Source organism: Buteo buteo, chromosome 19 (assembly GCF_964188355.1).
Source record: "Buteo buteo chromosome 19, bButBut1.hap1.1, whole genome shotgun sequence".
Classification (NCBI taxonomy): Eukaryota; Metazoa; Chordata; class Aves; order Accipitriformes; family Accipitridae; genus Buteo; species Buteo buteo.
Window position 1 is genome coordinate 10544991 of NC_134189.1, and position 25563 is coordinate 10570553.

The following is a 25563-nucleotide window of genomic DNA, read 5'->3' on the forward strand; positions in this document are numbered from 1 at the left end:
CAGAGACAATGTGTGATGAACTGACTGTAAACCCCATTCCATCCCTGTGCACTGCTGGCAGGGAGGAGGTAGAGAAAATCAGGAGTAAAGCCCAGGAAGAAGGGAGGGGTGGGAGGAAGGTGTTTTAAGATTTGGGTTTTATTTCTCATTATCCTACTCTGATTTGATTGGTAATAAATTAAATTATTTTTTTCCCCACGTCAAGTCTAATTTGCCCATGTCAGTAATTGCTGAGTGATCTTTCCCTGTCCTTATCTCAACCCATGGAGCCTTTTGTTATATTTTCTCTCCCCCTGTCCAGCTCAGGAGGGGGACTGATAGAGCAGCTTTGGTGGCTCCTGGTGTCCAGCCAGGGTCAACCCACCACAGCCCATTCTCTGGCACTGAGGCCAACTTGCATGTAAGAGCCTCTTTCTATGCTATTCAAGTCTGTCATGTGCTGAAACAGAAGGACCACATCCAAACCACCTATTAAGAGTGATCATTGGCCTACTCTAATTCCTTTTCCATGCCCACGAATTGGCTGGGAGGGCATCAGCTGGCCCAGTTTAAAACCATTCCAGGGACTGGTATAGGCAATTGAGTTTCAAGTCCTGTTTGTTTCCTGGCATGGTTTATTTTATTTGTATTTTGTATAGGCATGTCTTATGAAGCATATCGTATCTTTTAATCTTTCATACAAAGACATGAAAGAAGCAATGACTGTAAATTAGAACTACAAAAGTACGAATCAGAAATACAAATTTGCAACAAAGTGATTAACCATTGAAACAAGCTGTAAACTCAGCATCTCTTGATGTCTTCTCTTGTTGTCAGGATAGGACAGTCTGCTGCAGAACATGCACAAGCCGAGTAAAAATTACTGGGCTCAGGAAGGATATCAGGGTAAACAGTAGATTAAAACAAATAGCCTAATAATCCCTACTGGGAATAAATTATCTAGAAAGATCATATGCAAAAGTATCGTTTGCATCTTGTGTTACATTATTATTAGATATAATTATGCAACCATTCATTTTATGGAAGCATCTTAAGTCAGAATTTGCCATATTAATTTCTCATTAAGCGGACATGCATATTCCAAAGGCTACATTTTGACATTTAACTACAGGCAGAAAAGGAGGATGCCTTTCTCAGGACTGGCACGAAATGGTCAAGGAGGCATACTTCTGTTCAAGGCAGGGCAGCTGCTTGTGCCAAACTCTTTACATCAAGAAACACATCCTCTGCCAATTCCCCCCTGACACTGGCCAGGACGTATATGAAGTAAGGTTGAGCAGAACAGTATCTTTCAAACCTCCAGACTACAAACATTTTCCATTTCCTTTTGCTACTCTCACACATTTTCATGCTGAATGGGCCTTAAGTTCAGTGTTTGTTACTGGAAAATGTATCTGGATATTATATATTAATAAAGAAAACATTCCCAAGTTTTCTACTGGAATCTTCATCTCTCAAAGGGACCTGTGAGGTACATACTGTTCCATGGAGCTAATACATACCTAGAGGATCCTGTAGAAAAAATATGCTCAAACTCTGGTTGCACTTTTCCACTGATTCAGTTTAGTAGCCTATAGCTTGGAGCTATGGATACAAAATATTATCTGTTAAACTGTCAAAACTTATTGTAACAAGCAGCAGCAGCTATTACTTGAGGGACATTTAAGTAGGGTTTATTGAATACTTTGAAAGCATACCAAAGGCTCTTTTTGAAAGGAAAGGGATTTTTTTAGTTGTATTTTATAATATTACATGATACTGGAAAAATCAAACTGAAATATGTCACATAGAATAAAACTCCTAATTAGGGCTCAACTGGCATTTCTGGTGATCCACCATCTCCTAAAATATAAGTCTGTTCACAGAATTTCATTGGTATGAAATCTGTTCTCCTATCTTTGGCCGTGCTATTGGATATGCTAACTAATTGTGGCAGAAAAAGTCAAATATGGGGCAGCAGGGGTAGCTAAGTGTACTGTATGGTCTCTGTATAACTCAGGGTGCTGTATAGTGTATTCTGAAACCAGCTGCATTTTCAGAGCAGAATTTCAGATACAGATGTATATGTGCTGTCTCAGTGTAACACAGTCTTGATCCAGAGCTTAAGATTTAACCTTGGAAGTTTCTTATTTATGACAGTTTATATCCTGTCTCTATGCCACTTAAACTTTAAGTTTTAACATGTTTCTGAAGCAGTTAGCACACATAGTCAAAAGTTGGGCAAGCCTTGAAGAAATTTGTGTATCACCCTGGTGGTTTAGAACTGGTCCATCTTCATGCGGACTTACAGAAAATGTTGACTGTGGTTTAACTTTTTCAGCAAGATGTGTTCCTGAGCAGACACCTTTTGACAGCAACGGCCATGAGTATTTGGGACCGTTTGGGTAGTCCCTTACTTCCTGAGAAGTCTGACTGAGTGCGTGGATAGTGGTACAGATACTGGCCCCTGGCCTGAACAACAATTAATGGAGTATTTGTGAAATAGATATCAGAGAATGATAGCATTTTAAAGGTACAGGCTTAGGTATAAAAAAAAAACCAAAAACCAACAAACCAACAAACAAACAAACAAAACCCCCAAACCATTAAATAGGACTTTAAAGCTCTACACAAGATAATGATCAAAATGTTTCTATCTCCTTACCTGTGCCATTTTTAATTTTTTTTTCTCTCAATGTTTGTCTGTCATGGTGATCTTTGTTTCTAATTCCTTGCAGACATCTCAGTCAGTCTGTTAGCAGTAGTCGTCAGCTTCTGCGGGCTCGCCTTGCTGGTAGTCTCACTTTTTGTCTTTTGGAAGTTGTGCTGGCCCTGCTGGAGAAGCAAACCTCTCACTTCCAATCCCAGTAATGTCCCTCAGAGCAACTCCAGTGCTCCTACGGAGGTTTTTGAGACCAGTGAGAAAAAGGAAGTTAAAGAAAATGGGAAACCTACAACAAAGGTACTTGAAGCTGCATTGAAAATTAGCCACACTTCACCTGATATACCAGCAGAGGTCCAGAACGCACTGAAAGAACATCTGATCAGACATGCACGCATGCAGAGGCAGATCACCGAGCCCACATCGTCATCAAGGTAAGTCAGGGGCACTCGCGTTCATGGAAACGGGTAGAGCCAGAACGCTCTGCTGAAAATTTCCACGATCCTGGATTATTCACTGACTTCTTAGCAGTTATGGGCAAAACAGCAGTCATGGGAAGGCAAAGCCTCAGTGTCCTTTGAACAGAATGCTCTGAAACATGCAGTGTACCTTCAGTTACATCATTATTTTAACATATGAAGATCAAATCAACATCTTCTACTACTTTGTAAATACATACGTTGCTACTTTAAGCGTTTTCATGTTAGGTTTTGTGGATAGGAAAATCCATTTCAGTACTGCAAGTCTAGCTATTTGCCGAGATATGTTTTATAGATACAGCAGTTGCTTTTGCAGATGAAAGTTTCCCTTTCCACTAAATAAATGTCAGGTTCATTGTTGATGGCACATTTCTTTAAGACTTGGTTTGCCACTTATAAAGGAATTAAAATCCCAGTCTAAGAATGTAGATTCTTACGGACTGATCTTAAAGCAGTACAGATTCTATAGATCTTTAGTATAGAGTAGTAAAAATTTCTAAAGTATAGATCTTTAACTAAATAACAAGCATGTAGTATTCCTGAAGTCATTTCTTTTGTATTAAAATGCACAACACAAACTTTTCTTTTGTCTTACATACTGCTTTATATTAAAAATTAGTGAAGACGTGTGCAGCAACCTATAGTTTCAAACAGGATTTTCTTCAAATACTGTCAGCAAATTTAATGCATGGAAAACAAACAGTGAACTGCAAAGATCACTTTCTACATAAAGAAAGGGGAATGTTCTATAAACAATGAATGGGAAAATGAAGGCTAAAGGTGGCACCTGAAGTATTGCATAATGCCATAAGTTAGAATGCAAATACTGTATAGGAAGTAGCTTTCCCCCAATAAACCATTTGCTAAATGAACACATGCTACCAAAGGAAAAAAAAAAAAGGCTCACATTCACAATAATCATCGGAGGCACAAGATTGGAGAAGACACGCACTTTACATTTAGTGCGCACCTACTTTGCTGGCCGCCTGTGAGTCCCTAAGACAGCATCTTGCCAGCTCAGTGCGCTCATTGCGGTGGCGAGTGCTGAAGTGCTTTTTCCAGCTATCCCAACAGCGTGGCAGAGCCAGCAGGCAACCACAGGAGGCTCCCAGAAATGTGAGCACTCCAGCCGGGGAAGGTCTAACTGACTTTAGCAGCTGAACCATCTCCTGAATTATGAGACTGTACAGCTGGCTTTAAGCCACATTGCCCTGGCTGTGCCTGGCTCTAGCTATTGTATCCATCTGCTAAGACAGGGAGCACGGTATCCAAGCCACTCTGAGGAATGTTTCCAAATTACTGGGATGACTACTTTAAAATTGTAACTGTTATACTAAATACAGAGGGACCAAAATTGATACAGCTTAGCATGACAGTGATATTACACAATTGTTATTACCTAATAGGATATTAATTGGAAGAGTTTTATCCATCATGTACCAAGAGGTACATCTGTAGGCAATCAGACTGTCTGACTTCCTAACAGACAAGAAATAGCTGGCTGGCAAATGGACTTGAGTAGTCCCTGTGGTATTATAGGGGAAGAAAGAAGTTCCAGGGACATGATCCAGAGCTACTTCAGGCTGTGAAAATATTCCCACAGACCTCTAGAGTGATTTGGACTGGGATCTAAATGCATATAAAATATCTGTGAAGCCAAGGACAGATTTACAAAATTAAAACCTGCCATCAATCCTACTCTTTCTGCATATGTTGGTAACTTTGTAAGGGAGCTTTTTCTTTTTATCGTCTCTAGAGTATGAGGGTTAAATCTTTCCTAAGAGGGACAGTTCCTTTGCTTTGAGTAACCCTGATTGTCCCACCATAGCCAATTAATAGCAGGGTGTTTGGAGAGATCACCTTCCTTTACAGTTGGCTGAAAAAGTCTGCACCCTTGCTACAAAGTTACCCAGAAATAGTCCTTTCTGTGTTTGTAAATGCATTTTTTCAGTACCTCTGCCTGCCTTAAGGGAGTCTTAACCTTCTGACAGCACATATTAATTATTGCTGCCAAGAATATCACGTACGAGATGAAGGCTGGACATTTAAACCAGCTTTCTGGGGTACTCCTCCAATGTGTTGCAGAATGTTGGATCACAAAATGACTAAAACCTGACGCTGGTGTCCTTCACTGGGGACCTCTAAGTAAAGGGGAGCCATTAGCAGACACAGAGGTAGCATAACTTTCTCTTGCACCATCTTTGGCCCACCACTGCTTCGTTGTACTCAGGAGTCCTGAGCGATCCAAATGCACCATCTCCTAAATGTATTCTACTGACAAAGGATCCAAGAGAAATGTTTGCTGTCCTCTACACTGATCTCACCTGAGCTGGGGCTAATAAAAGGGTTGTAACCAGTTCTGTGATAGGTTCATGCAGCCATCAGCTCTTAATAAAAGAAATGGAATCATACTAAGTCATCATAATTGAAGCATAAGGGTTTTAAGAAGCTATTCAGAGCAATAATAAAATGTGCCTGATCACTTTTTATAAACTGTACATTTAACATGGAGACATGTTAGTGTAGGGAAATGATGCATTTCTGCTTAATTGGAACTATATCATTTTCATAGTTCCTGATACTATGAAAAGACCCGCTTGTTAAAAGAAAAAAAAAATCTCTTTAGTCCTTGATCCCAATTAACCAGTAAACTATGATAGAAGTCCTGCATCAGTGGTGTTCATTTACAAACATTTTTGCTCTGTGTTATGAGAACCACTCTTCCCAGTACTTTGTGAAAGTATTCTGTAATATAGTTTATTGCTTCTAGAATGTTCCTTTATTCAAATGTTCACCTCTATTTTCAAAGGACATGCTTTTTGCTCTTTATCATTAGGTGGGAGAGGAGCTTGTCATTCAGCTCTGCAAAGAGTAAGTTGGTTCCCAGAAGCTACAAAGGCAAAAGTGAGGTGCTTGGGAATGTTAAGGTTAAAGAAAAACAGGCAGCTCTGTTGACTTCAGTGATTGCAAGGAGGAGACAGCAGCCCCTGTTCTGTCTAAATACCACAAGTGCTGGTGTCCTTTCCTGGATTTGGTCCAAAAGATTAGTCTAATGTCATCTGGGAAAGCTAGACCAGAGCCACCCTTTATACATCTCTAGTCATATAAATCAGCATCCTATCCTTCTCTTTTGTCATACCTATGGCAGTCTTACTGAGTTAGAAATCAGCTTCATGCTATCATTATTCCTATGCCAGCACAATTTTATATTAGAGATTTACATACAGATTTGCTGTCACTCAAAATTTATTTGTTCTAAATTATGGAAGGCATGTCTATTATAGCAGTGCTATGTGTAAGAGCCAGTAGAGGTCCAAATACCTGGATTTGCACATGTTAGTAGCTTCACTGCATTTTCACAACCTGGTTGCCTGACATCCTTGTACTTCATTATCACAGTCATTAATCCCTTTGTTATTGCAGAACAAAGGAAGATAAATATGTTGCCATGACAACAACGAAGCATCTTAATAATTAACAGACCAATTAGCTATCTTGGTGAAATGCTGTGACTCAGAACAGATACTAGGCGCTATGTAATTAGGACTTCGCTTACTAGAGCAAAAGCGCTGCTGGTTCCCACAGGGAACAGTCATATGGCTGCACTGCTTTACTTAGTGACATCTCGCAACAGTGGTTTCACTGGGGGATCTTACATGCATAAAGCTTGAAAATTTGAAAGAAAGTTGGTACCTTAGAAATAATAGATTTTTTTTTATATGTCACTTTTACAAGTATTAATCCAGATCTTCATAAATGCAAGAGAAGTCAAGGAAAAGAGAATTTGTCCTGTATCTGTTTTCACTCAAACTGGAAATGCCATACAGTCAGCGTCGTCACTGTTTCCCCTGCATGGCAGTTATCTCCACTGCTTGCCTACAGCAGGGTTTGAACATGATGGTCTGGGCATCTCAGTGCTACAGCTGCAGGTGTGAGGAGCACTCAGGAAGACCTACCTGCACACGTTTCATTAGCACAGAGAGAAGTAGCAGTAGCGCAGGTCTTCCCAGACTTATCATTATGAGACAAAAATCCTAGAGAGCCAGCGCCTAAACTGCTGCATGCCCAAACGTCTGTAGCCACTACATTTTGGGTGGAGTTCAGTTCCTTCCCTGTGTTTAGCCCACCTACAAGGCTGGACTTCTCAGAGGACAAAGGCACAAGGACAGCCCTGAAACTCCCTGAGAACAATATTGTACTTTTCTGACTCGTTAGGGCCTTTCCACTCCTCACTCCATTCCAATGTGGACATTGTATATGATGAATTCAGGGAGTTTTAATGTTGAAAAGAAAATCTTGCAGCTTGTCTGTCTGTAAAAAAAAGAAAGGGTAGAACGTGTTGCAAGAGGGTGTATTATTCATCTAAATTTGAGATCAAAACACCTGGATTTTTTGGAGCTACTTCAAATGCAGAATATGAAGTTCTCCCCCACCTATTCCTGCGTTACGCTGGGGCTGCTCCCTGCACCTAGCAGTCCTGAAACAGTCTAAAGGGGAAACGTTCTTGTCTATTATTTAATGGCTGCAGATTACCCTCTTGTATCTCTGCTCAGCTGAACTGCGGTAGTTTTGTGCTTCATGCCTTCTGCAACCACTTCACTTACAGCAAAAATACAAATATCTATGAAATGAGTCCTGGTTGCTTTCAAATGGACAATTTGCATTTCTGATTTAAAGAAAGAAACACACAGCTGTGACACCTCTTGTTTTCAGAACACAACACCACAGGGAAACCAAGCAATAAGGCAAGGCTGCAGTTGGCATTAATAAGCAATTGATTGCAAAAAGCAGAGGAAATTCTGACAATTAAATTGTTTTTTAATGGCAACTAAGTATGCTCACAGGAGGAGGTAGTGAGCTTTTCCAGTACAGATTGTTGGGGTAGTGAAGTACCAGGGAAATGTGAAAATGTCCAAAAATCAAACTGGACAGGGTGGTCATAAAGGCATCTGCTGATGATTAATTCTATGAACCTTTTTGACCAGTGTTTTTATACTACTTTAAGGCTGTATGGCATGCCAGGCATTGATTTCACTCTTAGTAGGAAAGGCACAAATTTCCATTCATGTCCATGAGTCAAGATAAGCCCATAAATACATAGGCTTATGCAACAGTGTATTCAGAATTACAAGGATTTAAACATACTGTTTCTTGCTAGGAGCACAGGAATCAGCTTTCTAATACACTCCGCAGCAGAGTGTGAGAACAGAAGGAAAAAAACCTATCACAGAAAAATGTTGACCAAAACTTTAAAATGTATTGCAGCCAGAACAAAATGTTCCCAGTATGATTGGAGGAGGCAGCCTGTACCTCAGGGTAGCAAATACCAAGCAGTTGTATATAAAATGTTGTAGGATGGCAAAGCACTATGCTGAAAACCTCCAGATGTAGGTCTACATGGCCTTTTCAGGCACCTTTCACAGTGATCATTGTGAAGCTTGGTAAATATTTAATTGGAAAAAAACACCAAAGAATGCCTCCAAAACCCAGGAAGTACCGATGAAAATTCTGCAAGTTATTTTTTTCCAGCCTGACTACACTGTACTCAGGCCCTAGCACAGTGGGATCAAACAATGTTGGCACTGTCATCTTGTTCTGTGAAAGAACCTGAATTCAGTTTCAGGTCCATAGCCTGAAAACAAAGTTATAAATATATGTATTGCCAGGACACTGGGTGTCCCTCAGGCCAAGAAGTTCATTCTGAATGATCGTTTCCTCTCAAGGATGTTTTAACACTTGCAAAACATTTGTGGGGGCTTATTTTAAAATTATTTTAAAGAGAGGAACCCTTACTAATTTGGTCTTCTTGTATTTTCTACTTCGTAATAGCCAGGTCTTTTCCCGGAGATAACCATGGCTCGTTTTGTGTGTGTGTGTGTGTGTGTATGTGTGCAGGCACAATTCTTTCAGGAGGCACTTGCCAAGGCAGATGCAGGTGTCCAGTGTTGATTTTAACATGGGAACAGATCCGATTTTGCAAAGGGGAGAGACAACAACCAGCATTGGGAGAATAAAACCGGAACTCTACAAACAGAAGTCTGTGGATTCTGATGGGCAACAAGAAGATGTGAAAACATGTGGAAAACTTAACTTCACTCTCCGGTATGATTATGAGAATGAACTTCTGGCTGTCACAATTGTCAAAGCCTTGGATCTGCCTGCTAAAGACTTCACAGGAACATCCGACCCCTACGTTAAGATTTATCTGCTTCCAGACAGGAAAAAGAAGTTTCAGACACGAGTTCACAGAAAGACATTAAATCCTGTCTTTGATGAAACCTTTCAGTTTCCTGTAGCCTATGATCAACTCAGCAACAGGAAATTGCATTTCAGTGTTTATGATTTTGACAGATTTTCTAGACATGACATGATTGGGGAAGTTATTCTTGATAACCTTTTTGAAGTCTCAGATCTCTCCAGGGAAGCCAATGTATGGAAAGACATCCACTGTGCCACCACAGTAAGTAATGTGTTCCAAAACCATTAATGTGATATTTTCATTTCTATTTGTAGTTCGTGGCAGAGCATCCTGTTTATCAGCAGAGTCTGGAAGAAAAAAAAAAAAAAAAAGTTGAAAATATTTTCCTTTGAGCATAGAGAATAAGATGCTTAGGAAGCTATAAAATTTAATTACTAAAAAATCTTCTGGGAACATACCGTCACCCTTATGGCTCACTGTGCAAAAGTAAATTAGGTTTATTAATTAAATAGTACATCACAAAGTCACTGCTTAACAAGAACAATTAACATTTTCCTGTAAGCAAAATACCCTGTCCTTCAAAATGACCATCTATTGAGGAACAGGGCCCATCCTGCTCTTGTTAGCAGTTTTTCATAAGTTGGGAATCTTGTGAAGGAAGAGAGAGAGGCTAAAAATGCTTGATGTCTGAAATGTTCATTGCTGGCTGCCCTGTGCTTAGGATCCCCAGTAGATGTATCTGTGTTGCTGCTGGTTACTAGCAAAATTCAAGAGGCACAAACAAGTACAGTTAGGAAATATAAATTATTTGTTTATTGTTACAAGCAAGAAAAGGAGACCTGTGCATGGATGACAGGATGGATGACAGGCTACCAGTGGGAAAACCGCAAGTCTCCAAACATTGTCTTTATTAACCTTGAAATCCAAACTCATCTTCCTTGGCTGGAATTTGGAGGCGGGGGGGAATATGAAATGTTTTGGTCTGGGGTTTTGATTTTGGTGGTTTTTTAACTATTATGCTATTTATAGAAGTTTTTCCATCTCTTGTTCTGTGGAGATATTCAAAACAGTCTGAGTCATCCCTGGGTTTGAGTATGGACGGGTTTTCCACATCAGGGATGAGCAGAGGACAGAGCAGCAGTAGACTTCGGTGACAGAAGCTTCATACCATCCCTTCAATAGAGCCAGAGACTTCTCATGCCTCTTTTCCCAAATGTTTTCATGCTGTTCATACCTGCTAGATAAGGAAGTCTAGGACTGCATGACTAGGAGGACAAAGGACTGGTATTTCCTCATCAGTCTGAGCATAAGCAATGTGTTTCCTAAGGAAGGAGAAATATTAGGGAGCAGAGCATAGTGGAGACAGTTTTTAAATTTGAATTCACAAAAACAGCTATTTATTTTGACTGCTGCATCTACCAAACTAGTCTGAACAGCCTCCAGCACACCTCCAGAGAACCGCATCTGTGTATGCTTAGTGTGATCAAGCTCAGATTTCAGGTAAATTTAAGCACTGTGTTCTCAAGCTTAAAATTAGATCTGTGTTTAAGGTCTTGGAATAATAGCCCAGTAACAATTTTTTTTAATTTATTCTAGCTTTGATATTATCTGTAATACTTCAGTAATGATTTAAATGCTCATTGGTCCTTTGCAACAGGTGTGTGTGTGAGATTTTTAGCTGATAACTAGAATGGTTTCAGCAAATTAGAATCCCTGGACTGTTTATCACTGGTCTTGAGCAGATTGAAATGCCATACCAAATTATGCAGTTGGGAGAGATACTGATATACATCTGGATGAAAATGTTTGCTAATCTTGGTGCTGAATTCTAATACAAGTCTCTTCCTCATGCAGTTATAGTGCTTAATTCACTCTGCTGGTGTTTCACTATGTATGAAGTTTAAGAGAAAGCATGAAGTTTTGGGGTTTCAGCCTTTCAGCCAGTATAGTTTACAGTATTCTGCGTGTGTGAATAAGTTGCCTCCACTTTAACCATTAACAATAAACACATAAAATTGAGGTATCTTCTAGTATTGAGTGGCCGCATCAGCTTTCACAAGCCTTACACTATTCTCAGAAAATTATGTAAGAAACTGATAGAATTGATTTTTCCTAGCAAAATGAAACCCTCCTATACAATGTCCTGTTAGTATATGTGCAGTGTGCTGCCTTGTGTTTTACTTCAGCTGTTTCATGTAGATTAAAATTGGTTAGTAATAAAGTTTTCTAGTTCTGCCATTTCAGAAACTGTAAGATGAGGGAGACAATCCTGCACAGGAATAAACAGTGCATAAGATGTTAATCTATGGGAAATCATAGTCTTAAACACCAGTTCTAAAGTTTACCAAAGTCACTAACTAGCAATTAAATAACTAACTAATGCTTGCCAGAGTCAACTGGACTTCGATTAAGCGTTGAAAAAAAAGATCCAGCTGGTTCTACAGTTAGTGAAAAGTAACTGTACTCCAGGCAAACATGCTTTGGTGTTCATAAAGAATCTTTAAAAAACAAACTGGCTGTCTCAGTGGGAAGGTCCTTACTTACACAGTAGAGCATAGGAACCAAGATGCCATTCTGCAAATATATTTCTCTTATGCTTTTTCCTTCTTCACCTCTGCTCTGTTTTGTTGCATGTTCTGTGAATTTTTTCAGTCTTTTGTTCAGACATGCTTCCTACACCCAGTGATTTGCTCATGGTGTTGCTAAATGATAGATGGTAGAAAATAGTAGACATGATACATCAAAGGATTGGTCCAAAACTTAAAAAACACAGCAGAAGTAGCCTCTCTTCAGCTTTGAGTCTTTTACATTTCTTCCATAGTCAGAAATTTTCTATTCAGAAGGTAGAGTGAGGGTAAAAATCATTCCTATTACCTGCTTGGAAAGAACCTATTTTTATGACACAAGGCTCTGCAGTCTCAGAGTTGAAGACCTACTAAACAGATTTACCAAAGAAATGCGCTGCAACATTTTACCAGTGAAGGAAGTTACCACTGGACATCAGGAGATTCTCTGCTATGCAAAGACTCTGTCAGTAGTTAACATCATTTTTAAAAAGATTTGCTGGCACATCCATAAATAGTTTTTATTTGGTACAGGAAATACAGTCTGGGGAAAAGCAGACTGGATGGTTGCACTGAGTCCTTTTGGCCGTAAAACCAATGACTCTGTGGGAATCTACAGTTTGAATACCTTTTTTTGCTCATAATAGTAATTTGAAACTATTTTATAGAAGTGTGGGATTGGCACACACACACGCTCATTTTTATTCTTACAGTTTTCAACCGTTGATATTTATTATCTTTTGTAGTTTGTATTTTGTTTCTTTAATTTTTCATTCATATCATTGTTTCTCTCTTATATGTTGTGTTGAAAACCTACAGCTATTGTGTAATATGTAGCATGTACCTGTTGTAAGTGCTAAAGCATTTTCCTTTCTTAATGTTAAATTATCAAGGTAAATTTGGTGTAAAATCAGTTGTGGAAAAAAAGTATCCTCAATATCTGATAGTATTAATATCCCTAAATTTTGCTTATACATGGATGATTGAATTTTCAATAAATAATCCATCCTTTACTTCTGTTTGGTTGATTAATTAAAAAAAAAAGAAAAACTCAAGAGGCAGCTTTGGACCACCTGTGAAGGTTGTTCAGTATATTGGAATACTGTAATTCTTAATACACTTCAGGAAATTAATTCATAACATGAGAGAAACAAGTAATATCAAATGGATTGTTTAGTCAACATATCTAGCTTCTGGTTTTGCGAAGTGCTTGTGAGTTTTGCATACATTTCTGAGGTTTTGTTGCTATCAAAATATACTGCATACTTTAAAAAAAAGGAAACTCATTTATTGGAAATGCTAACAAGCACTTGAGTGCAAATATTCAGTGTTGTAAAATTGATTCGACAAAAAGACCACCTCTTGTGATCTAACACTTTCTGGATGTAAAAGTTTAGTAACTTCCTATTACACTTTTTAAATTGATTGATTGCTTTGGAAATCTCCATAGTTTGCTGTTTCATAAGTACATAAAAACTGGCACACTAGACCTTACTCTGAGTAAGGCAACAGTGGTGTAGAGCTGACAAAGATAAGTCTTAATGATAGTCAAACTTTGAGGCCACATTATAAGGATTGTCCTATTTTCTAGCGTTCAAAGAGCAGCACTATCAGGAAATGTTTTATCACCAGCAATGTAGTGGACTATGCCCTACAGTTAGCCATCCTCGTCAGAATGGACTTAGGCTGTTAGTGTTTCTGGGAAGGTACATAAAAGCTTTAACACAATGTTAAATAGGTGTGAAAGAGTAAAGGCTTGTCAGTATAGAAACATTTATCATCTCTATAATGGGAACAGCCCCTTTAAAGCCAAGAATAGCTGGCACTTGTCATTTCTACTCAGGGCCAGTGATAGAAAGGATTCATGTGATCACCTGCTTCTGAGTAGATGAGAGAATACTCTGTGTCAGTCTTTACAGGAAACATGTTGAGGTTTTTCCTTTAGGTTTGGGAGTGCTGTAGGTCTGGGTGATAACTAGAAAAGATGATGAACAAAGGGTGGGTTTCTGTCCAGTTCCTGAAAGTGAGGAAGGTTTCTATTATTATTGAATATTTCTTTTCATTTGAAATGAAAAATTATTGAAATATTCTGCCTTGCTAGAGGCAAACTACTACTTCCAGTACACCTTAAAAGTAAGAAATATTAGATGAACAAAGAATATGGTTTCCTCAAGGGAAGTTAATATCTCTGTGTCCAGGTGGTCCCCTAGTAGCTACGCTAAGGAGCACGGCTTGACTGACCTGCTGTGCCCTAAGTGCCCTCTGAGTTTCTCACTGCAGATAGTCTCTTTGCAGTCCAGGCATTGCTGCTTTGGAAGAGCATCTTTCTACGGGAAGCCCCATCCATTTTGGTTCGTTCACGTGACGGTAGATGCCATGGTTAGTTCACAGAAGTACCTCCGTTCTCAGCTGTTCTGAAGCAGGAATGGGCTTCCTCGCTGCCTGGCAAGATGAAACTACCCCCCTGGTGCGCAAGACAGATGGTTATGTACGGAGGGAGTGACAAAAGAAGCACCCAGGAGGCTTCCCGGGGTGCTGTTGAGAGCGTTCAACCTGCTGGACCCAGCGTGCTATCTCAGGGAGTCCTCTCTGTGCAATCAGGGCTGCAATCAGCAGCTGCGCTTACCCAGAGCAATCAGGATGGCGGGTGAAAACAAGTATGAAGCCTCCACACGCGAAAGACACAGTCATTACAGCTTCCATACTGTCTTCCACAGAGGCAAGAACAAACACAAACCTCATTGATTCATTTCCCAGGACAACAGCTCAATCAATAAGTGGTGCTGGGAGGAAGAAAAAGAGCTGGATTTGACATGCAAAGAATGACAGGAGAGGAAAATAAATATTAGCTGTGGGGACAAGGTTTCCAAAGGAAAATCCCCCTGAGAGCTGGTAGAATTAGCTCTCCAGTTTGAGCTTCATGTAGCTTTTGACAATTTCTGTGATAGCGTAAATACCATCAAATTCTAAATGCATAGATGAGAGAACAGACAGACTAGTAGATTTCTGCACTGCTCTCTCCTATCATTCTTTTAACTCTTGATCTATACTTCAAAATCAGAAATGTCTTAATACAGTCTTAGCTAACTGTCTGAGGGGACAGGTTTCCCTCTTCTTTTCTTTCCATCCAACCCCCAACATTTATCATTATGTTTTATTTTATCCCTGATTCTTGAAGCTTGAGGTCAGTAGTTTTTATTGGAAAGCAGGAATACACATAATATGCTTCTAAACGGAACAAGAAAAAGAGAGAGAGAAAAATCTGCCCTTTGGGGGAATTACCTTACTGCAGTATTCAAGTAATCCAAAGGTTAGCCAATGCATTTTTCTTTAAACTTGCATACTATGCAGAAAAGCAATTTTCAGGGTGACTAAAGGAAACAGTTAAAAGTCTAGGAATGTAAATGCCTGAATAACTTCTTTGATATCTAGAAAATTATTATTAGTTAATACAGATGCTTGCTCAAAATACAGCAGGCAAATGAAGAGAAAAAAATTTGCAAATGTTTTGTTTAGGAAACAAGTACAAAATAAATATCTGCCAACCTTAGTATTTTTGCTATGCTACTCTCACATTCAATCTTTAAAACATCATTTAAATTACAATTAATTGGAAAGTATTTCTGGATATTAAAATTGATATTAAGAATAAAAATTATTACTTACTGTGGATTATGATAATCTGAATGATAATGAAAGTAACAACAAGGAAGTTTTGAGGGGATTTCTTTTCTAATGCAGTATTAATTATGCAAATACTTGCATTTTAACCATGAAAATTAATGACACACTAGTAACAATAAAAGTGTATAAATTTTTTAGTTCCAGTAACATTTACATAGCTCATTGTAAGAATCCATAGCAAGTTGCTCTTTTAAGATTTTGTTTGATTTGCAAAACTTGAAAAACAAGTGGAAAAGAAGAAGAAACAAGCATCCATAAAAAAAAGGCCTAGAGTTCATTTGTGATCAAAAAAAGATGCAAAGATGACACTTTATTTCATATATCAGCTCCCTATAAGCTTTTCACTCCGGCTGGCATAGGAAATCAGTTAAGGTCTGGGATTATAGGAGGGAAACTATGGAAGTTCTTACGCTGTCAGTATAGTCAGTAAATAATTTCTCCTATTCATTTCAGGATTATGGGTGGTAATATGTGAGAAGAAACTACCCTGAACATGGAAGGTTCTCTAACTTCCTCACTGAATTTGTGGAGGTTCCTAGCTAAAAGTTGTCTCTTCTATTGAATTTAATGGAAACAACTGGGAGAATTAATTGGAGTAAGGGACAGCAAAGCTTTCTCCAGCAACAACAGTTCTAAAAAGTCAATCAGGGTGATTGATGCTCCCCTGCAAGGGCTTCAGACTTCTCCTCACATCCCTCCCCTGTTTATCCATATTGTGAGTAGGGAGCACAGCCTCTGTAGAACGCTGCTACTTCTACTCTGCTCCCCTCTGGTGAGCCCCCACCTGCAGTTCTGCGTCCAGCTCTGGGGCCCCCAACATAAGAAGGACATGGACCTGTTAGACCGAGTCCAGAGGAGGGCCACCAAGATGATCAGAGGGCTGGAGCACCTCTCCTATGAAGACAGGCTGAGAGAGTTGGGGTTGTTCAGCCTGGAGAAGAGAAGGCTCCGGGGAGACCTTATAGCAGCCTGCCAGCACCTAAAGATGGGGAGGGACTCTTTAACAGGGATTGTAGTGATAGGATGAGGAGTAATGGTTTTAAACTGAAAGAGAGTAGATTTAGATTAGATATTAGGAAGAAATTCTTCACTGTGAGGGTGGTTAGACACTGGAACAGGTTGCTCAGAGAAGCTGTGGGTTCCCCATCCCTGGCAGTGTTCAAGGCCAGGTTGGATGGGGCTTTGAGCAACCTGGTCTAGTGGAAGGTGTCCCTGCCCATGGCAGGGGGTTGGAACTAGGTGATCTTTAACATCACTTCCAACCCAAACCATTCCATGATTCTATGATAATTCTATGATTCTACAGGCATAAGTGTGAAAATGAGAGCACTGGTGTCCATTGGGTCTGATAACAAAAAAAAATAGAATACGGACCTTTTTTCATCTGACTTTGCCAACCCCTGGACTGATTTCCCAAGAGCCCATAAAGCAGGGAATGTGGACAGATCCTTGGTAACCTAATGGAAAAAATTACTAGCACATCCACTCAGGTGTGGCAGCTTGTGTGGGGTGAGAATTTCGCTATTTGAAGAATCTACATTCTGTAGCTAAAAAAATCCATATTCATCTGAATAGCTGACATATGCATTTGAGATTGGTGTTTTCTTTGTTTTATTCTGTTGTACCATTGCCATATCAGCAAATGGATTGGATAGTGAGGTAAACTGGAAGCCATAAAAATAACTGAAGCTGGTATAGCGCTTACCACTAGTCCAGTTCCTTCGTTCTGTATGATGGCTTGTGTACACAAAAGAGAAATAAAAGAAGAAGAGCTATTCAGTACCAACAAATTCTTCCTTTTGCATTAGTGCAGCTGTGCTTGATGCTGTTTTTTCTGTATCCGTTATTGGTAGTCAGTGGGGGGGAATCATTATGAGCACCTGTAAAGCTAGCTGTTAAATGAAATCTAAGTTTAATTTAAGAAGAAGAAAGAAAATTCAAAATAGGCATAGGAAAGAGAAAAAATTTCATGGGAGTTACTTAATATGATACATGTAAGAGAATCCGAAGCATAGTTAAAAATATGCATGAATGGCAACCACTAAGTCCAGGCTTGTGTCTTCTGAGCTGCATTTTGTTTGAGATGGACTGTACTGCAGACATGATTGTTGAGGGCAGTCTGTGCCTTGGCTTCCTCAGATTTGTTGTACTGACGGGTTCCTGTCAGATGACTTGTGTGAACTTAATTATCTAGTGTATTATAAAGTGGGAAAAATACAAATTTTCTAGAGCACTGGGATCTTGAAGTAATTTAAATCCTATTTTTAAATCTCAATTAAAATCAATAATACTTAGGATCCAGGGCATTTTAAAATGTCACTCATGATAATCAATGTGGTAGACAAAGACTGCCATGAGAAGTTTAAATGCTGAGCCTTAATTTGTTCATTATCTAGGTCTGAACCGGTGTTTTCAGCTCCAAATTCATGAACCTCTGGTGCTCAAGCTAACAAAAAAAGAGTGTGTGTGGGTGGGTGGGGGGAATGGTGATATCCCAATACCCAGTCTCTGATACTATCGTATAAATATATGCATAATATTAATCTTAATCTTTCAAAAGAACATTTAAAAGTTAGTTAGTCTTGGGCTTCACCCTGTGTGATTGATTTCCAAAGAATATTTATTTTAGTGATGCATTTTAATATCTTAATCCCCAGTTGCCTTGTGACTTGTAGAGGTCCTAACAAAATATAGTTCAGTCAAATATGAAGACCACCAATCTTGGCAGATACTCAGAGTAGAAACTGATTAAAAGTACTAGGACTTTCTATTCCTTACTAACCAAAAAGACACTGTCTACAAAACTGTCAACAAACATCAGATGCCAGAAGTAGTACCAAATTAAATCAAAAAGATAAAATCATCAGAGTTGTTTAAAGGATTCCGAAGGAACTTGTGCTTTAACTCAATCTGAGGACCGTGGGAACTCCTGGTCTTTGGTGGCACTCTGTGACAGCCAGTTCTCTCCACCAGGAAGAGTTAAATGGTGTCTACGGACTAGTGCAGGGTAACTACTAATTTTATTTCTAGCCCTTTGATCTTACAATGAGTGATTCATAAATGTCTCTGATATAGACAAGAGTGTTTATTTGAAATAATACCTATTCTAGACTACTGTAGAATTTATCTATTGAAATAGTGCATAGAGCAACATGAGTATTGTTCAACAATAAGAAAATCAGACATTTCAGGGCAGCAGAAGCCACATTTTTTCCAGGTATAGGTCACAGGTGTTAGAAAATGCCTGCATAAACAGTGGAGTGGTAGAAAGCCTTTTCCCAATCGTAAAACCATCCCTTACCACTTCAAGCTCAGTAGTCAGTACACAGGTTACAGCGCTCTGGTAACTTCAATACATCTGCCCCTTGGACAGTCTGCTGTGCAGAGCGTAAAGCTTCCCTTTATTTGTTGTCCAAGTATTTATTTTTGCATTAAGGCATCTTGCTTATTCATTGCATGGTCAGAAACACTGGGTTTGATTGCAGGGGATTTTCCAAGCTCTTTTTCAATGTAACTTCAGTACGCGGTGTTCAGAAAGGAAAGAAAAAGGACTGAGCATAAGCCTCAAATGGTTGCCATTTTGTTAAACACTGATGCTTTTCTCTGCGCTTCAAAAAAGTGCGGTAGAGTAACCACCATATGGAGTTTTGCAAGTATTTTGAGCAACGCTTCTTTTAAAGTATTTAAGTCATGGTAAATAGTCCTGTCTGTATTCTTGTTTATCGTTTGAGCTCAACCAAACCTTTGAGTGTCTATCCAATTTCTCTTCAAAAAGAAATAATAGAATATTCAAGTTCATACTCCATCTTGCCAAAATTATTTTTTCCCTATTCACCTACACAAGTCCTCTCTCTGAAGAAGGAAGAATTAGTCCTTTTTATGAGCTGCCCACTGTGTTTTATGATCAAACCCATCTTCAACCCCTCTATCAACATAGGCCTTAAACTTTGAAGCACCAGATGTGGGGGAACTATACTTCCTTTTCAAACAAGAGTGAGATGTCTTTGACATATGGATATGAGGAACAACAATCAGACTCTGAATTCAGAAAGTAATGCTAGTAACAGAAGCTGCGCTTAAACCGGATTTCAGATATGACAAAAAACGTAAAATATAGAGAGAGCACTTGCCACTTTAACAAATGAGTGAAAGAATTACACTTAATCTGTTCAAGTTTTATTTGTATTTTCTGAAACAGAAAGTGAGTTTGTTAATGTACTCTGTGGCCCAAAATTCTGTGCTCTGTGTGGCAAAGTAAGGGGTTGGGCTAAGGAGATGTCAAATAGCTGTATTTATCCTATGTGGACTGAATGAGCTAAATCATTTTGAAATCCTGAGAAATCTGAAATCCTGACAAGCATGAAATTTGCCCACAGCATATGTTCAAGTGTATGCTTATCAATCTATTAATTCTCAGAACAGAATCCCAGCAAAATGACTGAACATGTGAATTGACCAACGTACACAAAAGTCAATATTTTATTAACAGTGCAACAAAGAATTCAAAGCTATTTGAAAACTGCATTCTTCAATATAAAGTCTGCAATGCAGGGGAAAAAAAACAACAAAACAAAACAAAAACCTTGAAGCATGTGATTAAGTCCATCTTTACTCAAGAAAGATCTGAAGTACCTGTTTCAATTTAGACAGAGTATTAACCCAAAGGAAGTCAATAAAACTGTTCATATACACAACTGAAAAATGTGAACAAGAAGCCCCAGTCTGTCTCATAACTATAAGTAATGTATTTGTCATCTACACAGCAATCATTATTTTAGTACATATCATTTAAAAATACATCATGCTTGCCTTCTGATGCTAGAACAGCTGTACCATAAATCCAGCAGTTCTCAAACAAATTTTATACTCTCAGGGTAGCTGTAGGTTTGACAGATAAAATATTAAAGCTGAGATATTAAAAATAAGCTTTTTTAGTAGTAGTCAAAAAAAGTCCTTTGAGATCACATGAGCATGCTTGAGAGTGGCTGCCTTACAGAAGTGACTTCCTTACACACTCCTTACAAGCTCATATTTAAAAATCCTGAGTTGTTCTTAATATGCAATTTTCTTTGGGCTTTTTGGGGGGCGTCTATTTAAAATCTTACAAAAACAGGAACAATTCAGAACATAACTAACATCTCAACAACTAAACTTTTGTGGTATTTGGATAATTATATAATTGTGAGAAGAGAAAAAAAATAAGAACGGAAGGAACTTCTCTTCCTTAGATTACATTTCTCAAGTGTTGTACCATCTGAACTGTATAGCAACATCATATTGCATGAATTCACAGCACATTGTCTCAACATAGAAACCATCTCTTTATGAGGATTAGTAAGGTTCATATGGACCTTATCCATCTTTCTGAGTATATCATCCTCCAAAAAGCTGCTGTTAAGCCGGGGAAGTTGTAGGTGCTACTCCTTTACTTTGCTTTTCTTCTAGAACAGAACAACCCCTCAAAGCACAGTAAGAGCAATAAAGCTAGCAACTTTTACAAGTGCATTCTTCTTTTCAAAGCACTTAGATAGCATAAACCTTTCGTATGCATACCTTTGTGCAGAAATAAATCTCCTACATGAATTCCAGTGGCTAATAGGCATGTAAATGTGTGTGATCTAAATATCCTACCAGATTTCCTTCTGTTGGGGATGAGGGAGTCTGAGATTTTTCAAGAGCAGAACTTGACATTCTACATTCAGCAGACTGTGTGAATTCATTTGTGTGGATTCAACACAAGCATATCAGGAATCCAGAAAGTTTTGGCTCTGCTTTTGTTTTAATTTCTCAGTTTAGTAATTCTAGATCCTGTCACTAAAATATTATCCTGTTGGCATTCTTTCCATATTTTATAAAAATAAGAAATATAGAAATAATTTCCGAAAATTGTTTGTGACCTCTTCAAAAGCATCTGAGGCTGCAAAAGAAGTCTCTCCATGTTAAAAAAGGAATTCTAAATTTTGCATGATCTGAACGGAACTGTTTGCAGGATGGTCAGATTTCTAATCATTGCTTTTCTTTTTCAGGAAAGCATAGATTTGGGTGAGATCATGTTTTCCCTTTGTTATTTGCCTACTGCTGGGAGAATGACATTAACAGTCATCAAATGTAGGAATCTCAAAGCAATGGATATAACTGGCGCATCAGGTGAATCTACCTCTCTTTTAAATAACAAGGCAGAGTCTATTCAGGAAGGGGACAAATAAGAACTCCTTGGGGTTTTGTGTGTTTAACATGGTTGTGAAATGGAAGTAGCAGGAGAATGGGTACAGGCCCTGTTCAGATCTACTGGCTATCTTTGGTCTGGCAGTCAGCATGTCTGCTCAGAATGCCTACACCTTTCCTTTGCATTGACAGCGCATTGAAAGCAGTGTTTGCCAGGGTCATTAAAATCTTTCTAATTTTTTGTCTTCTCAATATGACATTCCGACAAGAAAATATTGCTTTTATGCTACACATTTGAATGACTTTGAGTCCAAATGCACACAACTGATTATCTGTTACTCAGATCCATATGTCAAAGTGTCACTGATGTGTGAGGGTCGAAGACTGAAAAAGCGGAAAACGACCACGAAGAAGAACACGCTCAATCCCGTTTATAACGAGGCCATCATCTTTGATATCCCTCCAGAGAATGTGGACCAGGTCAGCCTCTCCATTGCAGTGATGGATTACGATCGGTAAGCACAGTTTGCTTTCTGACCATTAATCTTCTGCGAGAAGTTACTTGATCATTGCAAACGACTGCTTTCCACCTCCTTGAACTTTCAAGTAGGTTCAGTGTCACAAAAGATAAAGCCTTTGGGTCTTTTCCTGAAAAGGTTTAAAGCTTCGACACCTTTTAGAGCTCAGGCCATTTTAACTGTGATGAGGAAGAAACATGGCTCAATCTTCTTACGGGCCACTAGCCTTGGCATACATTTCTGTCCCCATCTGGTGGCCGGACTATGTAAAAGCTTTATAAATCAGGTATGTCTCCCAGTTTAAAAAAGACCCTCACACCTCTAATTTCTATTTAAATGGCAGGTATTTGAAATCAAAGGAAATTTGGATGATTAAAAAAGAATTAGATGTTAATTACCTCATTGAATTAAGTCATAATTAATTCTTAGGTTGACTCAATAAAGAAGCTTTGTAACCTTTGGGTTTAGCCCTCACTGATAACATACCTGAGCCTCAATTATCTGTGTCCTCACCTAGAATTGACAGAAAGAGAATCCTGCTTAGAGTGGCTCAAGGAGTGCAGGTTAAACTAGACACTGACTGACAGAAACATGCCCGAGCCAAGTCTGCTTCATTCAAGTGCTATTAGTAATGAGCTCCTGAGATTGCAGGGCAAATAAACAGTGAAAGTCCAATTTAGTAAAACGAATCTTCAAATTGTTTTTCCTTGCCATCAGATTTCTGATCATCCTCCAACTTCTGTCAGGAAGACTTTCTCAGTCAGATGTGAAAGGGGCACTGTGATGCCATTAGGGGCAGAAGAGCACAGCAATTTGCATACTGCCAGTCCTCTTTAGTTGCTCCTTTCAAAGCATTTGCTAAGAGGAAGTTAGGAAACATTATTCTAAGGTACATATAGGCCACGTAGAGAAAATTACTTTCTGGAGTCCCTCAACAAGTCTATGGCACTTCCAGGAGTATGAAGTATTAAGGTATAGCCTATTACAGCTATGCCTCTTGCTTTTCACATTTTTGACTGAAGTTCCAATGACCACAGCAGTTAGAGCTGGGAAATATAGTGTGAAATGATGTCTGAAGGATTTGCAGCAGGAAATGTATTCCCTACCATTTTCCTTCACCTTCCTCTCCCACAAAATTTAAGCATGCTTTTCTTCTAGATAATTTGGTGCATTATGGTCCTTTTCTATCCTTATGTTTTTTGAGTTGTAACATTTTAATGGCAAGGGTTAAGTTTTCATTGCTATTTTATAACTGCTAGAAGCACTCTGGTAGTGGCTGGAGGTTTTTGATGCTACCATTACAGAACTTAATATTACTATACTACCACTAAAACTAATATCTGTAATAAATAATGTGAAAACTTTGGGCATGTATTCTGTGCTGCACTAAACCAGTAAACAGAATTATACATCAGATGTTATTAAAACTATTTTTATTAAAAAAAATTCTGCCTCTCTGCAATTCTCAGAGTAGGGCACAATGAGGTCATTGGGGTATGTCGGACAGGAATTGATGCTGAAGGGCTTGGAAGAGATCATTGGAATGAAATGTTGGCTTACCCACGTAAACCAATAACTCACTGGCATCCACTGGTAGAGGTAAGAAGTAGTGAAATTTTCTCCTTCTCAGTATATTGAATTTTTTTGTCTCTCTCACACTTAGGTGCTTCTGAGAATCATGAAAATCAGTGCAGCATCTATGGAGCAGCTATAAGATCCTTAACACAACCTAAATCTAGTTGCATGGGTTTATTGATTACTTAAATGTGCCATTTCAAACGTTTCCATGATGTGCTGACAGTATTGTAAGATTAAATTAAGACATTTAAAATTTCCAGAGGTTATGATAAGCAGCTTACATCCACTTAGAAGAGACCATTTGCAAGTATTTCTAAAGCAATCATTTCCTATTCAAAAACCTTTAACACGAATAGTTATGTTGCAAAAAAAATTAATCTGAAACTGGCCTGCTAATTAGGCTAAATTGAGGCAACATACGGGCAGGTACCTTCAGAGTTACTCAAACAGACACTTTTTGGAAGTTTATTCAAATGCATGGGGGATTATACGTACAAGTGCCTGGGCTTGGTCTCTCTTCAACCTGCTGTGGCCACATCTTACCGGTTTTCTGCGTGCAAAATGCTCACAGCTTTGGATTCAGAAAGATGCATATCGAAGCTTCAAGAAGCAGCAGGCCCTGTTCTGGGACACAGAGGACACACTGTTTAGCCCTTCCCAAAAGCAATCTCTGTAGAAAAATGAGTTGCGGTCTGAGGTATCACGGTCCATTAGGTTTCCCCATGGTGTAGCACATGGCTGCACAGCATGTCCAGTGAGAGGCAGAAAAAGCCCAAGAGCAAGGCTTCAGTAAAACACCTACAGAAGAGTGTGAGGGCAAGGAAACTGAGTCAATGCAGCAGAGAAGCCTCTTTTTAGAGGTTCAGCTCTCTGAATTATGTAAGTTTGGAGGCAGAGGTACGATCCCTGATTGGTGAAATAAACCCACTCCTGTGAAATGAGTCAGAAGCATTTTTAGGAAGTCGTTTTAGGAATTGTCTTTCCATTATTAGTTCTGCAAGAGACTTTGATCCAGAAAGGGTCTAGATGTGATTTGTGTTCTTCTTTGAGGGAGTCTTTCATCCTCTGAAATGAGTGTGATGCACAGCCAGATATGACGACATTTGTAAAACTAACACTTTTCTTGCAGTTACCTGGCCGAGCAACCAGTTTTGATAGCCAGGGATCTTGTTCATCACCAAAACCACCGCTTACGCCCTAGGGAACAAGAGTGGATTCATCGTGTTCAGTGTCCAAAGCTCCCTTGTAGCTCACATCTACATAAACAGAAGGTTTGGCTTCCGCAGATGAACTGTATCCATATTTTTTTATTAAAATACATTTTTCCTATTCTAAGTCTTATATTACAGTTTATAATAATTTCTTAATGTATGAATGAAGTTGACTTGAGCCAAATATAACCCTTCCTCATACGAATTCATTCACCTCTTTTCTCGCTGGCCTATGTCCAGTGTCATATCCAAGCAGTGTTTTGATATGACCTATATCTTTGCATAGACAAAGAAATCAGAAAAAAAATCCCTTAAGCAATTCAAAACCACTGCAGCTTGTAACACCTAATTCTTTTGAGAGAGAACAAATAGTCATATATAGCTTATGTAGTAAATTTCTTCTAAATTGCACTAAATCCTGTATGACTTCTCAAGATAACACTTCAAACTGACTGTTGCATGAAAAAACAACTGTTGTCATGTTTTGAGTTTTGGAAAATCAGTTCATTCCTTGGGCAGGGAGG

General features: G+C 38.8%; 1 protein-coding gene across 1 annotated transcript in view; it reads left to right on the plus strand.

Annotated features, from left to right (window-relative positions):
* Positions 1 to 25029, plus strand: part of SYT10 (synaptotagmin 10) — a 35894-nt gene extending 10865 nt beyond the window's left edge. Inside the window, exons 2-7 of the mRNA XM_075050871.1 lie at positions 2718 to 3075; positions 9016 to 9580; positions 21594 to 21714; positions 22076 to 22247; positions 23720 to 23849; positions 24958 to 25029. Coding sequence (XP_074906972.1) covers positions 2718 to 3075; positions 9016 to 9580; positions 21594 to 21714; positions 22076 to 22247; positions 23720 to 23849; positions 24958 to 25029 — 1418 coding nt within the window. The remainder of the gene's footprint in view (positions 1 to 2717; positions 3076 to 9015; positions 9581 to 21593; positions 21715 to 22075; positions 22248 to 23719; positions 23850 to 24957) is intronic.
* The last annotated feature ends 534 nt before the right edge of the window (positions 25030 to 25563 follow it).